Source organism: Mastigoproctus giganteus, chromosome 11 (genome assembly GCF_048544385.1).
Source record: "Mastigoproctus giganteus isolate SK-2022 chromosome 11, ASM4854438v1, whole genome shotgun sequence".
Classification (NCBI taxonomy): domain Eukaryota; kingdom Metazoa; phylum Arthropoda; class Arachnida; order Uropygi; family Thelyphonidae; genus Mastigoproctus; species Mastigoproctus giganteus.
Genome location: NC_143585.1, coordinates 63,951,342 through 63,976,273, shown reverse-complemented (window position 1 = coordinate 63,976,273; position 24,932 = coordinate 63,951,342). Strand labels below are relative to the sequence as shown.

General features: G+C 36.2%; 1 protein-coding gene across 2 annotated transcripts in view; it reads right to left on the bottom strand.

Annotated features, from left to right (window-relative positions):
- Mys45A (SDA1 domain containing protein Mys45A) overlaps positions 1 to 24,932 on the bottom strand; it is a 199,013-nt gene that overhangs the window by 18,084 nt on the left and 155,997 nt on the right. The window contains exons 16-19 of one of the 2 annotated variants that reach the window (XM_090385160.1): positions 24,620 to 24,696; positions 7,738 to 7,855; positions 3,229 to 3,329; positions 899 to 1,101 (exon numbers count right to left, since the gene is read on the bottom strand). In XM_090385160.1, the coding sequence (XP_090241286.1) occupies positions 899 to 1,101; positions 3,229 to 3,329; positions 7,738 to 7,855; positions 24,620 to 24,696 (499 nt within the window). The remainder of the gene's footprint in view (positions 1 to 898; positions 1,102 to 3,228; positions 3,330 to 7,737; positions 7,856 to 24,619; positions 24,697 to 24,932) is intronic. The other variant, XM_090385161.1, reaches the window with a different exon arrangement.

Here is a 24,932-nt window from a genome sequence, read left to right as displayed (position 1 = left end):
TTTTTATAATGTGAACTATGTGACATAGTCCATTACAGATGGGGTAGTCATAATTTAGTGCTCACAGAGTGTATGTTAGTTTTCTGGTGTAGGAACAATGTGATAAATAAAAACCCACCTATATTTTTAATGAGAAAAGGAGAATCAACAGAGAATTTTCTTTTCTAATTACAAATGAGTATATTTTATTTTTCTAACTGATTTTAACCACTTTTAATAAATAAATTTTGTACACCTCGAGCCTTTGGCTGGTCAGTGACATCACTGATACAGCCAGTGTTTATATGTACTGCAATTCTATTGGACAGATGATGGCTACAGCTTTCCACTTAGGGTCACTGTCTGTTGGTCATACATTTCATAACCATTCTTGCTAAACCTTTTTTAAATAGTTTAGCAATTTTACATCTCTTTTTGAATAATTTTTGTTTGCCTAGAAAAACAATGGCTGGAAATGGCATAGGAGACAATGCTAATGTTGTTTCTGGTAAGAAGAATTTCTTTTATTTGATTAAAAGCTAAATAATTAAAGCTAGTGAATATAGTCTATCAAACAATGCAAATTAATCTTCCACATATGAAATGCAGAGTTCATAATAAAAAGCCAAGTAAAAATTACAGTGCTCAAAAATAATAAGCCTCTGTTTTAAATTGGAATCCATTTTTATGTGGGCTAAAATCCACCATAATGTGAAAAAATTTTCATAAAATCATTTATTATTTTATGAAATTAATAAATGATTTTATGAAAGTTTTGTCACATTATGGTTTATTATTTCATACATTTATCCTATACATTTATTGGAATCTGAAATGCTATATAAATATTAATTAAATCAAACAAATTAAGTGTAGTGCATAGTTACACATACTACAAAAATCAATAACTTATGTTTACCTTCTTTTAACCTCTGTCGAGTCCATTTCTTCTGCTTTTCTCTTTTCAGTTTTTTTACCCTTTGCTGCTTTCATGTGTTTAGCTATTTGAGCTATCTGCACTTTGCGAAAATCTTCTTGACTCAAGATTCTTGTCTGTGAGACAGTGGCCGCCTTTTGTTGCCTTTCTTCTTTGGTAACAGGGGAGTCTATTATATTTTTATCCTTTACATATATAAAAAAATGTGAACTACATCAAAGAAAGGTTAAAAAGACACTAGTTTATGCTGTATGATCACTTATTATCAACTTAGAAATAATAAAGCCATTACAAATGTTGTGTCACTGTTCAGTCAATCATTTCCATGTATACAGGGCACTCTAATCACAGGCACCAAGGTGATGTCATACATACACTGGTGTTCAAAGAAAGTGCATCACCTAGGAATTTCACTTTTCTAACCCTTTTTTGCAATGGTATGTTACATTAATGACTAGCATCAAATATAGAAATATAAACAAAAGATATTTATTAATAGTTAAACCAAAGCTAAGTAATATTTGACAGGTGCTCTCAAAATATTCCAAAATGAGCATTTGCAACCTTTATACAACAGTTTTGATAAACATGACAATTATTGCTGAAATGTTATCAAAAGCCCTCAATTTGTTTCAGGTTATCATTTTAAATGGAAAACAAAATGAAAAGTTTGCCAGGTGCAAACTAATATTTAGTTTCAACTGCCTCTGGCCCTAATGACAGCAGCACACCATCAAGGCATTGACAAGATCAATTTCTGAAGATAATCAACTGATAGTTAGTGGTTCCAAACAGAAATTATGCTTCCTGAAGGTTTCTTTTGGTTTCTTTCTGCCTACTGCAGATTCCACATGATGTTAACAGTTCTCTATAGAATTCAGGTCCAGGCTGTTTCCTGGCCAGATAAGAGTTGTAATGGACTGTTCTTCCAACCATTTTTTCACCTGTAACAAATGAATATACCTACCAGTTAGTATATTCATTTGTTATAGGTGACCTCTAATGCAGAAATGAAACTACAGAAGTAACTACAGAAGTGCCTACTACAAACATTTTTCACCCAATAACAAGGAGAAGAATCGTCCTGAAAGATGCAGTTACTTGGCAGGCTGAAATGGTCTCTAATGTTGGCAGCAATTTGCCTTCCAATATAGCCAGTTATCCATTGGCATTTACAGAACCTTTTATAAACTGCAGGTGACCTACTCCGCAATATGAAATGCACCCCCATATCATTTGGCTGGTAGGGAATTTCACTGTAGACACATTCAGTCTGGATGGTATTCTTCATCACGTCTACGGTGAATCGTTTGTCTCCCATCAGAGCCATGCAATCCGAGAAAATAACTGACTTCCACTGCTTAGGGGATCCATTTGACATGCTCCTTACACCAAATTAATCGGGTATTTTTCATTTTTTGTGTGAAGGTGGCTTCTTCTTAGGACGATGGGCTACAAGTCCATTTTTGAAGAGACATCTTCTGACTGTTACTGCACTTGCTACCACTCCTATATGTTCTTCCCATTCTCTTTTTAGCTCAGACGAAGAATTTTGTGGTTTTTAAGGCATAAGAGCTTCAAAACACGGCCCTGTTTTGGCACAGAGACTCTTGTCTGGTTCCTTTTTCCCTATCAGCAGAACCAGTATTCTTGAGTTTGGAAAGAAACCTACTCGCTGTCGACCGATTACAAGACACTCTATAAGCAATATGACAGAAAGAACATCCTTTCTCACGTAAAGCAACAATAGCACTCTTTCTTTGTGGCATCAACTTGCCATCCTGACACAAGCAAGGAATGACTGCAACTCTCGCAGAGTGTGCTTATATAGCTGAAAGTAACAGCTGATGCAATATTATCACCTACTTGTGTCAATCTTATCTGATGCAATCTGTAAGAAATATCGCATATACTTACGTTATTCAAATTACAATTACAAGGGATGATGCACTTTTTTTTGAACATCAATGTACTTGTTGCTTAGATGTCAAGCACAAAGCAAGTATGGATTACTGAAGAAAGCTTTCTCAGTGATTCATAACTATATCAACAAGCATGCCATTTCTACGTGCATGCTTAAGTTGTTCATCTCACACCAAATCAGTATTGAGCCTCAGCTTAATGAGATAATTTCAGCTTCACAAAATGAAGTTGAAATTATCCTTGCTTGGAAACAAATGGTGTGTAAAATGTTCAATGGTCAACTAAAATGAGTTGAACAATGATATTTAAACTATATTACATTAAGAGAGAATTAATGTGTACCCCCCTTCCAAGAAGAAATGTATTATATTAAACTATACTAATATTACTTCACTGTTAACCTCTTCATTATCATCTTCAGAATGAGAAACATCAATCCACTCATCTTCATCTTCTTTACTGTCTTCTTTGATGCTAGATGCAAAATCATCTAAAAAAGAAAAAATTGGAGGAAAAAACTAAAAATTGCAAAAAGTTCAGAAATTATGAATAAAAATGGACAAAAAAAATCTAAATTGCAAGCATTCTTCAGAGATTATACAAAACAAAAAAAAAGATTAACTATTTTTCTGTTAGCCATAAATTTTATTGCAGTAGCCATAATATCTTTAACAGCTATCTATAATTCTTATTATGGGTAGCTGTTAATAATTCTCAACAGCTATCCATAATAAGAATTATTGCTGTTTTTTTATTCGAAGTGTAGAGTTTATATTATTCATCTAAATAAGTGAAATTTCGTCTCTTCTTACAAAGGTGTTATAAAAAGTTTGTCACAGGAAAATTTAATAAATTTTCCTATGGCAACAGAGATTTCCTTGGCATTTCATAGAATTAAATTTGTAGTTTCATGCAGAACTGAATGAAACTACCAAAATGCCAAGAATCTGTCAAGATGACCAACAATCAGGTTGACTTTTAGCTCCAAGCAGTGATGAAATCATTGCTAAAAAAATATTCGTTCTGATCAGTGATTAATCACCCAATAAATTTTCAATGAATTGGGAACTTCCTCTGGGAATTCCCAGTTCCTGCAGTTTTTTCACTAATCATGTCAGGGGATTTTGACTAAAAACCATGGCATGCATAGAGTGCAAGCAAAAAATTTGTTAAATGACTGTTGTGTGATGATAAAAAATCACCATCATAATCACCATCATTATAATCACCATCAAGCATCTTGCAAGGAATTTAAATCAACAGAATGCAACTGCACAACTTAACCAGCTCACAGTTGAAGCCCTCCAACAATACTTCCAGAGATGGCATTTGCGCATTAGAATTAGTAGAGGCACATGATGCAAGAAAGCAAGCTAATACAGCATCAGCCAAAAAAAAACCATTCCCATTTCACTGATTCATTCATTCCTAATGTTTGTCTAGTTCTGCCTTGAATTTATTTAAGCTGTCCACTTCGACAACAACAGATGGAAGTTTGTTCCAGCAATCAACTACCTGCTGGCCCGCTTCGATCCAGCAAAATATGTCAATTCGTGGCTGCTTCGGAAAAGTCATTCAGCAACCGACACACAAAGAGGAAGAAAAGAAGTCAGCATAGGACAGGGGTAGGCAACCTGCGGCTCGCAAGCCGCATGCAGCTCTTTTAACATGTAACTGCGGTTCTTTAACTTTACAGCTCACATGAAGCACAATTTGAAATGGAGTTAAGAGGACTTAAAAATCAAGGACATGTGAAGTGCAAGACTAAAATGCCTTAAAACTGAAATTGAGGATTTGGAGAGGCAAAAGGCTGAACCCATATATAAATTTGAAAATATTTGCGTTTGGACTTCTCTCAGTTTTTGGTTTGACATATTTCTGTGAGTAAATATTTTTGAACGTGAACTATATTAAAAATAAATCAAGAAACCGTCGTCTGAACAATGTGAGCATGTTTAAAGCTCAGCATGTTTGATTACGACATAGTCGCATGATGTTAAGAGACATTTGCTCAAGAAGTTCATCAGCAAAAGTCACATTAATTTGTACCAAATTGGATGTTTGTTACGTTTTTTCAGTATTAATAAATATTTCAAAAAAAAATATATTTTTTTTTAAATTATTTTTTATATTTTTTAACCTTCCCACTCTATTCAATTCTTAAAAAACTCCCCCCCCCCCCCAAGCTTGAGCTGAGATGCGGCTCTTCGGATTCTCTCTCTCTCTCTCTCTCTCTCTCTCTTTTTTTTTTTTTTTTTTTTTTTTTTTTTTTTTTTTATTAGATCAAAAATGGCTCTTCACTCAAAAAAGGTTGCCAACCCCTGGCATAGGGTGTCGGATGAGAACTTAATAAAAATTTAGAATATTCTAAAAAAACTTTATTATGAATTTATTTTTACTTATTTTTTATATACTTGAATAATAAATTTATGCTTAATAAACTGTGTTAATATACTTAATTTGTTGTTCTTATTCTAAAAACATTATTACTAAAGTAACAATATGAGGGAAAAAAATTTTTCAGGGTACTTTTCATATCCTTTTAATTTAAAATTTTTCCTGATAGCAAAGAATGAGTACCGGCACCTATTTTTTTACAAAAAAAAGCACTGCTTATAATCACATATCATACCACATACTTATTAAGAATTCACTTATAAAATTAGTAATGTGAAAGGCATTTTTTCCCACTTGCCCTCCTTTTTACCACAATTTGGTAAGAAGTGGAAACTTCGACCTGCTGTATATAGAAAAATACTCAAAAAGTGGTGTCAGGAAAAATTTAAAATTAAAAGGATATGAAAAGTACCCTGAAAAATTAAGCCGGTGATAACTTCAAAATGTATATCATACTTGGGATCCTGGGGTAATGTACATGGATAGTGACACACATTATGAGATAGAACTCTTATGCTGCCATAAAAAATACACAGCCCAATGTTAAGCTTTTGTGCTGAAATACTGCTACAATAAAAATTACAGTGAAGTTGCAAGCTCGTCAGGCTTCAATTTTAAAGTATAAACAGAAATTTATTATTATTTATAGTAACAGCCATAACTGACCAATTTCAAAAGATGGATATTCTTTGTTTATAATTTAACCTCAATAAAATCATCTTTTACAAAAGGCATGTACAGTCAGTCCTCGTATTGCACGATAGTTGTGTTCCTAGAAACCCTCGTGCAATGCAAAATCATGCAATATAAACAACAGGCCTTAGGGGAAAAATAGGGTTAGATGCCGACCACCCAAGATTGAACACACATTTGTAATCAAAACATTACCAAATACAATAAATAATCATAATAAAATACGTAAGTATTTTATTACGACTATTACGTAATAAAATATTGCTATTGCTTTTGCTTCTATCGTAAGCCAACTTGTTTTTTTTGATTTTCTATCCAAACAGATGACAGCTGTTCCATCTCTTCCAATTCTTTGTGTCTTAATCTAATGGATTTTAATTACACTTTGAGTTGTTCCTGCTATGAAAGTTTTTTCTCTGCATTGCCTCATATAGGCCTGTAGCACGTGCAATATCACATGGTCTTTCATTTCGCTCAAAGTATTTCACAATTTCATATTTTTTCTCTATCGACAGAGGCTGACTGGCCATAAGCCTTACCAGGGAAACCCCGGTGGGCCAGAGGCCTGTGTGATTTTGGCCATAAACGCTAGTATGAGGCCACTACAAATTTTCCAGGGTAACAATTTTTGACCCAGTCCGCCTCTGTTTATCGATATTGCTTTCCTTTTTCTCTCTGAATCTGTAGTGTCTTCACCAGGACGCTTCCTGTTCACACCTTTTAAGAATTTGACTCATTTTTAGGGAATAAAGCACAATTACAAAATGAAGAGGCAAGCTTGATACGCATAAACAAAGCTGCGCGTGTGTAGCAACTGAATAAACAACACCATAAAGGCAGAGATACACTATTAACACCTCACATTTTACTAAAGCACATTTCTAGGGGTTACTACCATAAAACAATAAAAACAATTTCCAGTTGCATTTCTGCCAGTGGAATCTGTTATAAACTGGTAGTAAACTCTATCTAATTGCATTTGCGATTATACCGATAGCTGGAATTGTGTTGGTTTTTACATTATTGTGGTGAAATGTGTTTCCCCTTCACTGATATAAAAAACAAATACATTTTCAGAATCTTCTCTTCATTCCTATCGTGTTGCGTTCCGTTGGGGTGATTCTGCGTTCACTGCCATTTCTTGTAAACACAAAGGTGAATCGTGCATAAGCGAATTCGGTTCGTGTTATATAAGATATCGTTCCCCTATTTATAAATCGTGTATGATTGAATTCGTGTAGTGTAAACACGTGTTATACGAGGACTGACTGTACTGCTTATTTACATTTCATTCAGTTCATGCACATCAGCATCTAATAGAGAGAGAGAGAGAGAGAGAGAGAGAGAGAGAGAGAGAGAGAGAGAGAGAGAGAGAGAGAGAGAGAGAGAGAGCGAGCTAACATTTTGTAAGTTTTTTTTGTCTAAATGCTAAAACACTCTGAATTTGTAAATACTTCAGTTATGTTTTAGATTCACTTACATTAATAAAGCAGCAATAACAAACTATTTACTACTATTTCAAGTTTTTAATATATGTGAAATGTGCAAATATGACTTCAATTAAATGTTTGTTTCTGGCTGTTTATTTCCTTTTAGACTTGATACTGCAGTTACTGATTCCTTTTAATTTTCTGATATTCTCACACGTTTATCTTACTTGTAAATCCTTCTACAAGCCTCTATTCTGGATTTGTCATTATGCATTCTTTTATTTATTTTTGATTTATTAATTTTTTTTAGATTTTTGTAAAGAAATTATTTGTATGCAACGAAATGCTGCTAGATACCAATATTGAAAAACTTCTTACCTTTGGATGTGTCATTTTCATTAAGACCCAAAACTTCTGCACCAGGAATGTAATCTTTGGCTTCCACTTCTCCATACTTAAGAGGTTTAATAGCTTGACTTGCTTCTGTCGGTTTTCCCTAAATATAATATGAATAATGCTTTTAAAAGTATCAGTATTCAATAATTTTAAATAAAGTTTCTCTGTTTTTAATGTCCATTAAAATTTAAGACAGAAATACAAATAAGATATGAAATCAAAGGTCACAGTGTGTGTAGGCATGCACAAAATATTTGATTGTGCAGGTACAAAATATGTTCCTTAATATCTGTTATAAAATATATATTTTTATTAAAGAAATATATAAGTAGCCACCAGTGAGTCAAACTCGTGAAAGAATAATAACTTTAATATGTGAATGGTAATGATGGGAAGCTGTTTTCACTGAATGAAACTGAAGAAAGGAAGTGCTTGATAATGGCTAAACTGAGGAATCATTTTACTTCCTACTAATTACAATGGGTTTCCTACTAGTATATTACTACACTATACTATGTGTGAGCTATACTAAGAGAATTAGATTTTGAGTGTTTTGAAAGGCACTTGTATTTCTGATATTCTCATGCGTTTATCTTACTTGTAAATCCCTCTATAAGCCTCTTTTCTGGATTTATCACTGTGCATTCTTTTATTTATTTTTGATTTATTAATTATTTTAGGTTTTTGCAAAGAAAATTACTGCCACAGAACAAATTTCATAAATAAGTACAGTTGGAGCATACCAAGTTCCTTCATAAGTCACCATTAGGTCATAATTTTTGTTGAAATGGATTTTAAGATTCACAAGTTTTAAATTTATGTGAAATTGTGTTATTTTCAATGTTGGCTTCAAGACACATTAGGCCACATTACACTAGCATTTTACAGTATGCTTACGCAAATGTATGTTTGTTGGCTAATATGGATGTTGTGTAGGCTGCAAAAAAACCAGAATGGATGGGCTGGGGGAACACTGTTCTTACCACCCAGAGATCAACTAACTACCAAAGAAGCCTCGACTGAAGAAATGATTAAGAATTCCTCCAGTCTCCAATAGGATTTGAACCCAGACACTCCACCCCCCCCCAATGAGTAATAAGTAGCAAAACAACCATACTGTCATAGAAGTCATATCCTATAGATGAAATGATCCTCTCAATACAACTGAAGTTATGAATATGAAATGATATTATTTTTTTAATTTATTTAGTAGCATGTTATGTTAACCAACCCAAACCTTACTAGTCTGCAGTCTCAGAAAATGGCCCTTTGACATAAAATACTGAGCACAACTGCATTAGAGGGAGAGTAACTCAAAATAATATGTGGCTTCAATACATTCAACACTAAATATATTTTTTACCAACACAGGCATGTGTAGTACCATATTATCCCACATTCCAGATTACTGCAGTCTCTAAAATTTTTAGTTTACGTTTATATTACAGGCAGTTCTCACTTTACAAGTTTTTTTTTTTTCCAAGTATCAAGAAAATCGAAAATATGAACATTAATTGCAAAAATGAATGTTAAACGTTCATAAATACCGCATTTCAAACCACGTGTGTAGCTATACAATACAGTGTACCCCACTTTACAATATTAAACGCACTGTACCTTCAGTATTATTATATATTCCGTTATAAGAACCAATTTTGAACGGCTTTGTGATATTTTTCTAAAGCACATTTCTGTAAGTCACCATCATAAAACAATAAAAACAATTTGCACTTACGGTTTATTTGGCTTTTCTGTTACTGCAAGCAATTATAAACGGGTAGTAAACTCAATGTTATTGCATTTGTGAAGATAGCTGGAAGTGTGTGGTTTTTTACGTTATTATGGTGAAATGTGTTTGCCTTTTACTGAAATCTTCAATCGTATAAAAAACATAAATAAATTTTCAGAATCTTCTCTTCATTCCTTTTTTTTTTTAAAGCTTTGTAAACTTGTTACTCTGCGCAAATCGTGTTAGTTGCAATTTGTGCATTCCGTTAAAAAATGCTTATGCATGCTATTGAAATTTATAAAGAAAAAAAAAGAAGATTATCTTGGAAATAAACGCCTCTTGAAGCATTTCTGAAGAAGTCGACTCCTTGTGCAACAAACTAATGAGTGCCGAGCCAATAATGAGTGATCAATGAGTGTGCATTTAGTCGATGATGAAGAATAAACATTCTTTAACATTTATGTCATAAATAATTTCTCCATTATTATAATTTGCTTGATTTTACAGGCTATGTTTTCATTTCTTTGGATAAATCAATCATTGTTTAAACAAACAATTAGCTAACTAATTTCATTGTTGATAACATAACCCCTACTTTTAACATTATGTCTATGGGAAATAAATTCCCACTTTACGAGCACACGCTAAGAACGAATTAACTCTTAAAGTCAAGAACTACCTGCATTTATTTTATTCGGGGTGTCCACAAACCTCCTTTAAAAAACTAAAATATTATTGTATGAACAGGGCACATTGATACATATATAGTAGACTTTGGAAATAACGGCACCTTTGGGGATTCAAGGTGCCATTATTTCGATTTTTCGGTTATTTAGAAAGTTTTATTTTTAATGTATTTAATGCAGAAATAATGTGGTCAAATAAACAGAGGTTAAGAATGCAATTTTATTAACTGCACATAAAAAAACATAAACATGTTGGCGATCTAATGTTATATTCTGCCATTAATACACTTCTGCTTACACTCCATTTCATTTTCTTTATTATATCAAGTTTAGTCTGTGATGGTAGCACAGTGGTATCATCACCATCCTCCCCACACCGGGTGGAAAAGGCCTGGATTCGAATCACATCAATGATGCAAGGAACTTTTATATGCTTTTTTCACTCCGTGGCTGAGTTAGTGGATCTCACTAATCAGTGAGTTAGTGAGATCCACTAACTCATAGGATCTCACTAACAAGGTTCCCTCCCATCAGAAAATGGGGTTTTTTGTCAAGCAAAACAAGCAAATCTTGTAGAGAACACACAATTTACAGACAACACACACAGGTATATGAATTAACTTTTTGGGTGACCCTGATGTTTTGATTATATCAAGATTGTCACTAAGCTTTAATGTTGTTCTTTTTTTCTTCTCTGTATGAGGTTAATTAACTTTAGGAGCCATAGCAAGGGGTTTTTAATTTAAAATATATACAAAATGGTGGTATAATCCATGATATCAGTACAGAAAAAAAATGGTGAACATAAACAAATACTGTAATCATATGACTTGCTGTTTTCTTTTTTCCGTACTGCAAGACATCTGTGAGGTATGTATACATCCCAATGTACTGTTGTTTCAAATGTGCCATTATTTCAACAGTCTACTAGTCTGTTTGCCACTGTAAGATATGTGAGGGTGTGGCTACATAAGCATTTCTCTGAAATAGGGGGCCAGGAAGTAAAGGGAGCATGCAGCTGGTCAAATGAATAACAATAGTTAGTAGTTATTTATTTTTACAGCTATATTGTAATAAGAAAAAAAAAGATAAAGTGCAGCCATTATCAACCCACTGCAGGATTGAAGCCTCCTCAACAATTCATGCTGAGGGAAATGGACCATAATCTGCCACGCTGGTCCAGTGCGGGTTGGCAGATCAACCGTATTCAGCAGTCAGGGACTTGAACCCCGGTCTACTCAAAGAGCATATGCTACTGCACTCCCGTGCCTGACCACTCGGCTACGGAGGCACCTTTGTAATACTGAAATACAATCATAATATTCAGAAATAATTAATATTTAATAAATATTAATAACACAATTAAAACCTTATGTTAGTCATTCTCTTGATCTGTTTCCGTTGCTCTTTCAGAATTGCTATCACTTTCATTTATACTAAACACTCGGTAAATTCTTCAATAATGCAACGTTTCCCAATATTTCTGCTCTATCTTGAAAACATGGTCACAGCAACTTTTCCATCTTTCTTGAGTTATGTTAGCTATTCCTTGTTTCATGTGCCAGATGTGTCATATCCAGACCTCCTTGAATATTTTTATTTGAATTAAATTAATTCGAATTAATATGGGCTCAAATATTCAGTCAAGACCATATTAATTCAATAGGGTTTAAATCACAATGGTATGGCATGGCAGTAATCTTAAAGCAATGTGTATGTGCTCCTGGACTATTCTGTCCACTGTGTACATTTTTGGAATGTTTAAATGGCTTATAATTTCTAACAATTCACATTTACATATACTAGGCTGAAAAGAAACTACATCTCACCAACCACTCTATAATATCTTGCTTCCACGATGAAATGTTCGGAGGTGTGTCATGTTGAATGCTATGATATGGTGATTATCGAAAACTATAACAGAACCCGCCTGAATATTTGGCAGTAGTTGCTGTTCAGCCAAGTTTCAAAATTATGTTGATTCATTTGGCCATGGTAGTCCCCAGTTGTATCTTTAGCTTTATGTATAAGCATAGAGTTTGGAATAAAGCCGTTTATATTTCTCGCTCTTATTATAATAATTCTTTTACCAGCTGACAACAGTTCATGACTCCAGATAATCCATTGATCCTCCAACACTTACGAAAAGTTAAATTAGTGTCCACACAGGTTTAATCTAAAAAAAACTAAATTCTTCCCAGTTTGTGGCAATGCGTAATTGCTTGTAAATATTTTGTTCTCCATAGAACAATACTGTCTCTTTCCATTTGGCTTCTGTTTTCTTTCATTTAAACCCCAATTGTTTCAAAACTGCATGTAGAGGCATTTTCCCAAAAAGTAAATGAAATTTCTGGCTTATAACTGGCAATAATTTATTTAAAGTGGGTACCTTTCTATAAACACTATAAAATTCTTGAATAATGTGATGAATAATGCACCTATCAAAATCGTCTACTCAATCAACTGTTTTCCTACTCACCAATTTTTTATTCTTACGTGGAGATTTTAATTTATCTTCTGAGTGCGACAACAATGAACGTTCTGTTTTAATCCGTTTAGTTGTTATTTCTGATAAACCTGTAGCTAGAGCAGCTCTTCTTGTAGAGTAATATTTAGGTACAATTAAACTAGAACACCTTGCTTCATCTTCAAAACACTTAAGCACTATATTTTTTGCTTCACTCTGAAGAACGTTTTGACCCTGCCATACAGACATTTTTGTCACTTATGCAGGTGTCCAGCAGTTCATACCAGTACACGTGACATATACTACTCAGTCACCATTTAGTCACTGTTCTGTAAGATGGCTTGGCTCGATTGCCAAGGCACAGAAGTATCTTCTACTGTTGAACAGACAGTACCTTAAATTGACAAATTTTAAACATATGGGTAGAATATGGGTAGAAGTAACTTCTACATATGGGTAGAAGTAACCACAGAGAAACATACCAACTGTGTGGTCTACACTTAGGGTGGTAGAAAATGAAAAAGACCTGGAATTGTGAGTCAGATATGAAATTTTCAGAGCAGTGCAGACAGGCTGCCAGAGCAAGTCATGGGGTATTGTCAATGATATACAGGAATTTTGCTAGTAGGGAAAAGGAGGTGATTATCCATTTGTATAAAGCAATGGTCAGGCCATGCCTTGCGTACTGCGTACAGGTCTGGAGGCCTCATTTTAGGAAGGACGTAGAGTTACTAGAATGAGTACAGAGAAGGGCAACAAGATTGGTGAGGGGGACAAAGGGGTCCTCTTACCAAGAAAGGCTTAAGTTCTGCAAATTGCAGAATCTGGAGACAAGGCACCAGCAAGGTGATTTGATTGAGGTGTAAAAGGCCTTGAATGGTTTGGGCAAGCTCAATGCTGATGGATTCTTCCTCTTGCTCAGATTCTGCACCCAAGGGGGAATAAATTCAAATTGAGGAAAGACAGTTGTTGATTGTTGGAACAAACTTCCATCTGTTGTTGTGGAAGTTGATAGCTTAAATAAATTCAAGGAGGAACTGTACAAATGTTTAGAGGGAATGGGTGTGTGAAATGGTGTTTTTGGCTGATGCTACATAAGCTTGCTTTCTTGCATTACATGCCTCCTCTACTACTACTACTAGTTGAAAGCACATTCATGTGATAGAGGATATCTTCAAGTTTTAATTAAAGGTGTTCAATGTGGCACCTTTAGCTACTCTGCAGATGTCCCACCTATAGTCCAATTCTTCTCCTAACACATTATGGAATTATGGAACATTAAGTTCCATAATGGTTTCTGGCATAAGTGGATCACACACCTGGTGTTTCACGGATCCCTAGTATGTAAATTCAAAAGGAGTCAGATAAGGGGATTGCGGATGTCACAAAATCAGATTTTCTCTTTCAATCCATTTCCAAGAAAATGCTCTGTTCAGATATGCACAAAATTCTTTGTGGCAATATGGTGGAGCTGCATCTTGTTGGAAAATCAAGTCTTCATTCTGCAGTTGAGGCATAAGAAAATTCCATAACACATCAAGCCTATGATACACAATGCCCGTGACAGTAGTTTTTTCAAAAAAGAACACTTGTGTGACAACGTAACAGAAATGGCAGTTATCTTCTTGTGTTGCAAAATTCTTGCCAAGGCACCGAAGTATCTTCTACTGGCGAACAGACAGTACCTTTGAAGGGACTTCAGGATCTAGAAAAGTTAGGCAGATGAGAAGTGGTAACTGAAGTTTAACATTGACAAATGCAAAGTAATAAATAAATAAATATTCATTTATTGCAAATACAGCAAGCCCATCACAGCACATGGCTAGGGGCAGGTAAAAATACAACGGGAATGACATAAAATAATCAAGTATATGTACATAGCAGATTTTATATAGATATTAACAATGCCTAGGAATTTTAATTATGAATTTAAAAATTGCAGAACAGTTATGAATTTTAAAAATTGCAGAACAGGACATTTGGCTTTCAGTTGCAATTACGGGGTTGGATTATTTTTCTTCATTTTATCGGAGATCCGACTCCTGTAGGCTTCAGAGTTGATTAACCTGTTGCAATCAATGTTGTGATGATTTATGAGGTGAAGAGATGAATTGGGGAACATTCTGTCCATTTGTTTGAGCCTGGAGAGGTTGGATTTGAATTGCTGGTTTCTTGAATTTTCCCTGTTGGGGATAGCTATTATATTGGCTAAGTTTAGTGAATCGCATGCAGAGGTGATTAACTTACTGCATATGGGTGGATGTAACCCCAGAGAAATGTACCAACTGTGTGGTACTACACTTAGGGTGGCAGAAAATGAAAAAGAGCTGGGGTAACTGTGTAGTTAGATATGAAATTTTCAGAGCAGTGCAGACAAGCTGCCTGTTTTGCGATTATGCTGCCATCTACTACAGCAACCATATTTTTCAGCCGGTGAATAAAACTTGAAGACATTCTCTATCACCTGGGACTGGTTTTAGGTTTGCATCATGTACCCTATTCACATAATAACAGTTCAGTTTTAGGAGGTTTGTGGAAATCCTGTATTATCTAGCTATTATTTTAGATAATAAAAAACAAAATTATAAAGTAGAAGACAAAATGAAATAACCTTCAGTTGTTTAAACTGTCTATTTTACTGTAACTGAATACACAGTAAGAGATCCAACATTCAACTTACTGGATTATCATATCATAGTATATCATGGTCATATAGTATGATTTCTGCAAACTCATGTTATATGACCTATTGATATCAAATACAGACCTCGATGGTTCTATTATCTTAAATATTTGCCTGTTGTATAGCAATTCTTGCATGCTGATTCTGGAAATGGTATCATCAATTTTCACCATCACAAACAGATTTTTCACAAAATTTCATGTTTACTTTTGCTTAAGTGATTCATTATCACTGAAATCTGATCTCATTTCATTGTGCTGTAAATTTTAAAAACCCACTGATTATAGATTGCTCTAAGCTGCAATGCAAGAATGTTCTCAATCATCCTTTGCTTTCTATCTGCAAACTAGATGCAGTTATAGAGGAAGGAAAGGTACAGCATGAACTTAGGAATAACATTGACAAAGAATCTTTCAGACAGTGGTGGTGTCTCACACCACTGTCTGAGAGATTCTTTGAGACAGTGGTGGTGAGACAATTTTTCAATCATCCTGGAATTCAAGAGATATGCACTGCTGTGTACATAAATGGTTGATAGTCTACACGGCTGATGTGTAATTTCTATATGGTACTTGTTTTTGCATGCATCTTCTTTCCTTTTCAATTTTCTTTTTTTGATTTTAGCAACAAGCGGTGTAAACAGGCCAGATATTTTTTGTTATAATTATAGTAAATTTATGAAATATATTTAATTTAGTAAATACATTGTATATGGATGTCTGAGAGAGAGAGAAAATCATGGCTTATTTTCATGCTATGCAGGCTGAAAAACCTGGGATAACTAACAGGAGGTGGGGGAGAGCAACCTATTCAACCAGCCTGAGATCAGCTAACTATGGTTCCAAATGAAGAAGCTTTAAAAATTCCCCTCAGTTGGATTCTGAACTCAGGCCTTCTCAAACAATGACAAGTAAGAAACCACTGTACTATCATCGAGGGCAGATGGCAAAGCACCACTAGGTTTTGTATATGATAAGTAAATGGACTATCAGATAGAGGTATGAAATGGCAAAAGGCATTGAAATTTAAATTCTAATATATAAAGGCATATGCAGCTTCAGCCATATACCAATTGAATAAAAAACATTGAATAATGTTTATAATGGCAATAATGCAAATCAAGGACAAAGCAACGCCAAAGGCAATTTGATTTTTTATTGTAACACTATACCATAAGTTGTTCTGGTGTTTTCATCACAGCACATCTCCATCTCATCATAGTAATTTCACAGAAAGGAGACAGTAGCTACAAACAAACGGTGTATGATCATCACGTATTCACTTATTGGAGCAAAACTAGACTGTAGGATTAATGAGACCAAGGGTAATAAATTAAATACTGGTTCAATTTGAATGAAGAATTAGTGGTATCTCAGTGTGGCAAGAATTAGTATTAGTAATAATAGTGGCAAATATACAAGAAAGCAAGCTTGTATCAGGGCAGAAAAAAAAAAAACCCCACCATCCTTTCGAAATCACCTGTCCATCCCCTCTAGTAGTTTATCTAGTTCTTCCTTGAATTTATTCAAAATATCCACTTCCACAATAACAGATGGAAGTTTGTTCCAACAATCAGCCACTCACATACTGAAAGCAAACTTCTGCACATCTATTCTGCAACCATTCTTCCTCAATTTTAATTTATTGTTCCCTTGTGTTTTAGTTGTAACGCTATTCCATAAGTTGTTCTGGTGTTTTCATCACAGCATTTAGTATTTTAGTATTAGTATTAGCAATGGTCACATGGTGTAAGGATGCCTATGGCTTATACTGCACCAGCAAAAAAAAAAAAATAATAATAATAATGAAATAAAATAACAAAAAATAAATAAAATAATAAGAATAAAAATTAAATAATAATTTTACTATTATTTTATTATAAAAAAAAATAAGAGAAAAGGAAATAGACAACCTATGCATTTCCTTCCTCCCATAGGTAATTATCCAGCTGACCTTTGAATTTCCCCAAACTGTCAGCTTCTACCACCCACGTAGGTGGTAGAAGCTGACAGCGAGTAATTTATAACTCGCTGGCAAGAATAAAATTTCCTGCAATCCAGTCTGAACATCTACCCCTGTAATTTGAAATTACAGCCCCTTGTTCCAGAATCATTTATAATCGTGAAAATTTCATCTTTATTCATTTTTCTTATGCCTCTCAGAGACTTAAACACCTCAAGTCTCCTCTAAGGTGCCTAGTTTCCAAGCTCTGCAACCCACATATTCGAAGTCTTTCCTCATATGGAAGCCCTTTTGCTGATTTCACAGTAGCTGTAAACAAACATCAGTGCATGATCATCTGAGCAAGTGAAAGAATGCATTCGGCATTGCATTTGCTCAATTCATTCAAAACCTTAAGCATCTCAATCAGATCACCTCACAGATGCCTAGTCTCCAGACTGAAATTTGCAGAAATGAAGCCTTTCTTGGTAAGAGCATTCTTTTGTTCCCTTTACCAATTCTCTGCACCCATTCTGGCAGATCTACATCCTTTCCCTTTCTAAAATGAGGCATCCAGTCCTGTATGCAGTTCTTAATGGGCAATCTAACCACTGCCTTATAGGATGGGACAGCCATTTCCTTATCACTGCTAGCAAAATTCTTGTATATCAATGATTAAACTCCATGAACTACTCTGGCAGCTTGTCTGCACTGCTAAAAGACCTTCATATCTGACTGAACAATTACTTCCAGGTCTTTTTCATTATCCACTACCCTGAGTGTAGTACCACTCAGATTAATATCTGTGTGATGTTAATCTGAGGTTATTACTACCATTGCATCTGTCAATATTAAACTTCAAAACAGGTGGGTTATGCCATAAGACTTGCTTAATTTGAATCCTCAGTACTTGTAATTTTTCCTGAGTGTTCATGTGCTTTTGTTTACACACCTTTTCATGAAGAGGGTAGGGATAAATACGTGCTGCTATTTATTAGTAATGTATTGCTACCAACGAAATGGCCATTTCAATGATTATTATTGCTTCATTCGTTGTTTGGTTTTTTAGGAGCATTAGCAACTAAGGCCATATTGCTCCGGGAATATGCGAAAAGGAGGATGCGGAAAGGTCAGGGAATGACCTTTCCACATCCGCCGTATTTGGTGGTGATGGGCTCGAACCCCGGTCTAATCAAGAAGCGTGCGCTACGCACTGTTGCTCCTTCCCACCTGGCTACGGAGGCGCCTACTTCATTTGTGAGATATACTGATAAAAAATCTGTTTCAGAAATAATCCTGAAACATGTCATCAAAATTCGCACTGTGCCTCAATCTAATCACTTGTCTGCTGTGTTTACAAACACCTAGCACCCTATGGGCTGATTTCCAACAGTGTTCTGCTAATGTACAGTTAGTGGTATGGATGGCTTTGATGTGATCTGAAAATTTTGACACTATATATCATACACATTTCCTTCCTTCTTTCCAGGTCAGGTGAGGATTTTACACTGCAAATAATGTAAGGAAGTTAATACCTGGTTCCAAGAAACCCTACATTATGTATTAAGGATTGCAAAACAGCACAATCTAAAATTAAGGATAACTAAGTGCAGATGGGCTGCCAGAGCAGGTCATGGAGTTTTGTCAATGATATATAGAAATTTTGCTAGCAGAGACAAGGAGGTGATTATCCCCTTATATAAGGGAATGGTCAGCCCTCACCTTGAGTACTGCATACAGGACTGGAGGCCTCATTTTAGGAAGGATGTAGAGTTGCTAGAACGAGTACAAAGAAGGGCAACCATATTGGTGAGAGGAACAAAGGGATGCACTTATGAAGAAAGGCTTAAGTTTTGCAAGTTGCAGCATCTGGAGATTAGGCACCTGCAAAGTTATCTATCTGATTGGGGTATAGAAGGCCTTGAATGGTTTGAGCAGGCTCAAACCATTCAAGGCTGACAGGATACTTCTGCTTACTCAGATTAAGAACCTGAGGGAGCATAGATTCAAATTGAAGAAAGACAATTGTAGAATATATGTGCAGAAGTTTGTCTTTAGCCAGCGGGTAGTTGATTATTAGAACAGATTTCCATCTGTAGTTGTGGAAGTTGATAACTAAATAAATTTAAGGCTGAACTAGACAAACAATTGGAGTGACCAGATGGGTAAAATGGGAAGGTTTTTTTTTTTTTTTTTGGCTGATGCTGTATAAGCTTGCTTTCTTCCATCATATGCCTCAGCTAATGCTAATGAGATCATGGTTTTTACAAGGGGTTCTCGTTGCTAGCTGTCCTGCATGCTCAGTTTATCAGATATTTTATAAAACTGCTCATTTTATAAAATATCTGATAAGTATAGAGGGACTGGCATCTCTTTAGGTTCTCACTTATCCTGTCCATCTCATGCTGAATAGGTCATGCTTCTGCTGACCAGTGTCTTGGCTGTAGCATTTTTGATTACTAGTAGATGGGAACTAGTCTGCAGTTGAGATATTGCTAGTGTTTAGTAACATTCCATATTGGTCCTTGAGGTTGTCACAGACATTCTCTCAGATAGGCCAGACAAGCTGTACTTGCTACCTGGGAATCTAAAACGCTGATGGAACTGATATTCGGGTGACACTCAAGTCAAGTGGGCCCAATTTTGGCAAAGTCCGGACGGTCTGTGACAGCCAAATCCTCTGCTTGCACCTTCACGATGGTGGGACTGTTAGTAATCCTGGGTATAACCTCCATGCACAAGTTCATGGTGGGTGACCACCCAGGTGTGAACCAACGTAAGCAGGGGTCAAGGTGTGGTGCCCACACCACATGGAGGAACGCCGCCCCTCTATGTTACCAGGCAATACTAGGTGGTAGATGACTCTCATCAAACGGTGAAATACCACCACTTTGCTTATTGGAGGCTTGAAGTGGCGGAACCCATGTTTAGTCTCTAGAGCTAAGTTCCGGTCAACCCTTCCCTATCTCTTCCATCATGCAGTATGATTGATGACTTTTGAGGTTATGATGAACGTCGTGGCGAGATCCAATATTCCTTACATTTCGAGGGTACAGCTCTAAAACGGTGTTCGCAGGCTGGCCGCTAGTTAGTACACCGGACCGAACCTATTGGTAACTCTCTAGGAGGCTTCCAGATCAGCTAGTGTATAATCTTGCTACCTCTACTCTGCCAGATAGTGACTGGAGGGAGTCCGAGTAGAGTGTATGCGGGGAGCATTGTCGAGGCCACGTTATGTCAAGGATCTGGGTATATTCTTACCACATGTATGCCATATCCAAAAATTTCATTACTTTATACAGCATGTCCCACCCACCTCTTCTTACTATTGAATACACCATGAATTGTCAAACTAATAGAGCAAGCTTATCTGCGAAAAGATCTAAACCTCCCAAGGACTTCCTAATTCATTTCTCAAATATACGTGGTCTCAATTCTAATCTCAACGATGTCCATTTCCACTTGCAGTCTGCCAAACCCCATGTACTTTTTTCTGACAGAATCTCAGTTATCGGTTGATTTAACTACTGCTCATCTCAGATGCCCAAATTATTCACTGTATGATTCCTTTCGCCTCAAAGGTGGTACTTGTGCACATGTCCATTCTGATATTCCCTGTCAGAGACTTGGCAATTTGGAATCTCCTCTCTTTGATCTTCTCTGGCTTAAAATCTCTCTACCTCATTGTGTCAAATTCATCTGTTGTCTCTACCGTTCTCCCAATTCCACCAATCACTTGGAGCTCTTTGACTTCCTCTCGTTGCAACTTGACTTTCTCCAGTCCAACTTTCCTAACAGTGAGGTAATTTTCCTTGGTGATTTTAATGTTCACAACTCCAGCTGGCTTCCGTTTTCTAGTCACACCGACCCAGCAGGTCGAGATGCTGAGGCTTTTGCAATTACTAATGACCTAGCACAGATTGTTCATTTACCTACAAGAATACCGGACAATCCTAATCATACAGCCAATACGCTTGATCTTTTTCTCACAAACAACCCTTCTAAGTACACGGTCGAAGTGAGAGGTCCTTTAGGCACTTCAGATCACAACTTGGTGATTGTCTCTTCTCCAATAGAGCCTTTATTTCATGGCTATTCCCAACCTCGTGTTGTTTGGCATTACAAGAATGCAAAATGGGATGACCTGCGAGACTTCTTTTCTTCTTTTCCTTGGTCAGATTACTGTTTCAAAACTTCTGATGTCAACGTTTGCTCAGATCGTGTCAGTGAAATTATTCTTGCAGGAATGGAATCCTTTATCCCACACTCCACTTTAAAATCTCGTCCTTTATCTAAACCTTGGTTTTCCAATAAATGTGCTAAGGCTGTTCAAGAGAAGAATGTTGCATATCGTAATTGGCTTGTTTCTAATTCTTCAGTTTCATTTTCTGCCTACACCAAAGCTTGCAACAATTGTAAAGCAGTTATTAATCAGTCCAAACTAGAGTTTGAACAGGCTAAGAGTAGAAAACTTGCTTCTTGTCCTAATGGTAGCCGAGCATTCTGGTCTCTTGCCAAAGCCATTGGCCGAAACTTTTGCCCATCTCTGCTCCCACTTCTGTCCAAACCAGATGGTTCTGTTGTCACTTCAGCCAAGGATAAAGCTGACCTGCTAGCATCCCATTTTTCTTCCAGCTCATGTATTAATGATCTTGGTAAAACACCTCCCACCATTACCAACACACTCCATTCAATGCCTCCTGTGGTCTTCCGTCAAAAGGATATCAGAAGGATTTTGATGAATCTTGATGCTAAGAAAGCTCCAGGTCCTGATGGTATTTCTCCGCTTGTTCTCAAAACCTGTGCTCCTGAACTTACTCCTATTCTTTGCCGCCTTTTTTCACTTTCTTATTCCAAAGGTGTTTTTCCTTCTGCTTGGAAATTTGCTCATATCCAGCCAGTTCCTAAAAAGGGTGACAAATCCCTCCCATCCAATTATCGTCCCATTGCAATTACTTCTACTCTTTCTAAAGTAATGGAGAAATCAATTAACCGCCAACTCTTAAACTACCTAGAAACCTTCCGTCTGATCAACGATCGCCAATATGGATTCCGTCAGTGTCGCTCCACTGGTGATATTCTGGCTTATGTTACCGATTTATGGACTAATTCAATGGAAAGGTTCGGGGAAACACAAGTAGTTGCTCTTGACATCTCAAAGGCTTTTGATCGTGTTTGGCATAAAGGTCTTCTAAACAAGCTTCCATCTTATGGTTTGCCAACTGTTTTTAGTAATTGGTTATCCAGTTTTCTCTCTGATCGCTCACTGAGGGTGATGGTAGATGGCTCTCTGTCTTCTAACTTCTCCACTAATGCCGGTGTCCCCCAAGGTTCAGTTCTTTCCTCCACTCTTTTCCTCTTGTATATCAATGACCTACTCCCATTGACTGGAAATCCTATCCATAGTTTTGCCGATGATAGCACATTGCATTCAACTTTCCATTTAGAGAAACCTTGTCCTGCTCAATCAGCTCAACTTCTCGAAAATCTGCTACCAATTCCTTAAATGCCGATCTTCAGATAATTCTCCAGTGGGGCAAAGACAACTTAGTTGATTTCAACCCTTCTAAAACTCAGTCTTGTCTTATATCTCGCAAAAAGGATTCTTCTGCTCCTATGCTTATCTTTAGTGACACTCCGATTTCTAGGCAAAAGGATATATCTCTTTTGGGGATTACCCTGACTTCTAATCTTTCTTGGCACAAGCACATTACAAATATTGCTTCCTCTGCATCTAAAAAACTTGGTTTTCTCTTTCGCTCTCGGCGTTACTTTTCTTCCAAACAGCTGCTCACTCTGTATAAATCGCAAATCCGCCCTGCCATGGAATATTGTTCCCACATCTGGGGTGATGCCCCCAAAACCTCTCTCAGGCTTCTTGATTCCATTCAGAAGAGGGCAGTTAGGTTAATTAATGATTCATCTCTAACAGAGTCTCTCCACTCGCTGTCTCATAGACGCACTGTTTCTGCTGCATGCCTCTTCTACAGATACTTCCATGGGCACTGTTCTTCTGAATTGGCTTCTATAATTCCTGCTCTCTCTTTCAAAACAGTCCGAACATGTGCCGCCACCAGCCAACATCCATTTACTGTCCAACTTCAAACACACAGAACCAACTTTTCATCTTCCTCATTTATTCATTCAACTGCCGTTTTCTGGAACAACCTTCCTTCATACGTATTTCCTGAAAATTACAATCTACAGAAGTTCAAGACCAATGTCAACAAATATCTTCTTTCGTCTTCTCAACCTCCAACCCAAGCACGGTGCTAAGTACTATAGGTTCTAATACCTCTCATGTTTGGGGTTCACATAAAAAAAAAAAATATATATATACAGAGTTGCCAATGAGAATGCACAGTATGGGTAGAAGTAACCCCAGAGAATCATACGAAATGTGTGGTGCTACACTCAGGGTGGTAGAGAATGCAAGACCTTGGGTAATTGTGCAGACAGTCTGCCAGAGCAGATCATGGGGTCTTGTCAATAATATACAGGAATTTTGCTAGTAGAGAAAGGGCAAAGGTGATTATCCCTTTGTATAAGGCAATGCCACACCTTGAGTACTGTGTACAGGTCTGGAGGCCTCATTTTAGGAAGCATTTAGAGTTGCTTGAATGAGTACAGAGAAGGGCAACGAAGGGGTGCTCTTACCAAGAAAGGCTTAAGTTTTGCAAGTTGCAGCATCTGGAGACTAGGGCTTTGTACACCACAATCAAATCACCTGCAAGGTGATTTGATTGTGGTGTACAAAGCCCTGAATGGAGTTTGAGCAGGCTCAATGCTGATGGGATTCTTCCTCTTGCTCAGATTACACACCTGAGGGGGCATAAATTCAAATTGAAGAAAGACAGTTGTAGAACAGATGTTTGGAAATTTGCCTTTAGTCAGCAGGTAGTTGATTGCTGGAACAAACTTCCATCTGTCGTTCTGGATGATAGCTTAAATACATTCAAGGAAGAACTGGGCAAACTAACAGCGAATGGTTGTGTGAAATGGGATTTTTTTTTTGGCTGATGCTGTATAAGCTTGCTTTCTAATATCATATGCCTTTACTAATGCTAATGTCAAGGAACAATAGGGCCTGGTTTTGCTTTACTTTTGTAAAGTGTATTTCTATGCAGAGGCTGTTGATGTGTTAACAGCACTCTTGTCATATTTTTGTAAAGATATCATCCATATATCACTTCTATATTGGCATATGGGTGTGGAATATATTCAGATGATAATCAATAATAATGGTTGCTTCCTGTGAAAAAAGTTAAACAGTAAGCATAATTAGATAACAATAAAAATCGCTTGATTTGTTTAATTGACATTATTTTAAATCCAATATTCTTATAAGTAATAATTACCCGGAACTTTTTGTGAAGTAAAGCAGGATTTACTGATCGGTACAACTGCATCAACGATCGAGCAGCCATGATAACACCTGTGAAGATTAAAAATAAATTTAATACAAGAACTTACTTCATTATGTTATGTGTTACATAAATTACAGTTATTAAAGCATTCCTTTCAAGTTTGAAAAGAAATATGAAATTACTCATAATGATCATAGAGTCCCATTTAACCACACACTTTCAGAATAAGTAAAATATAGTACTGTGTCATTTTTTGTATTTCTCAGTTTGTAAAACATTACATCATCATATCAAGTATTAACTC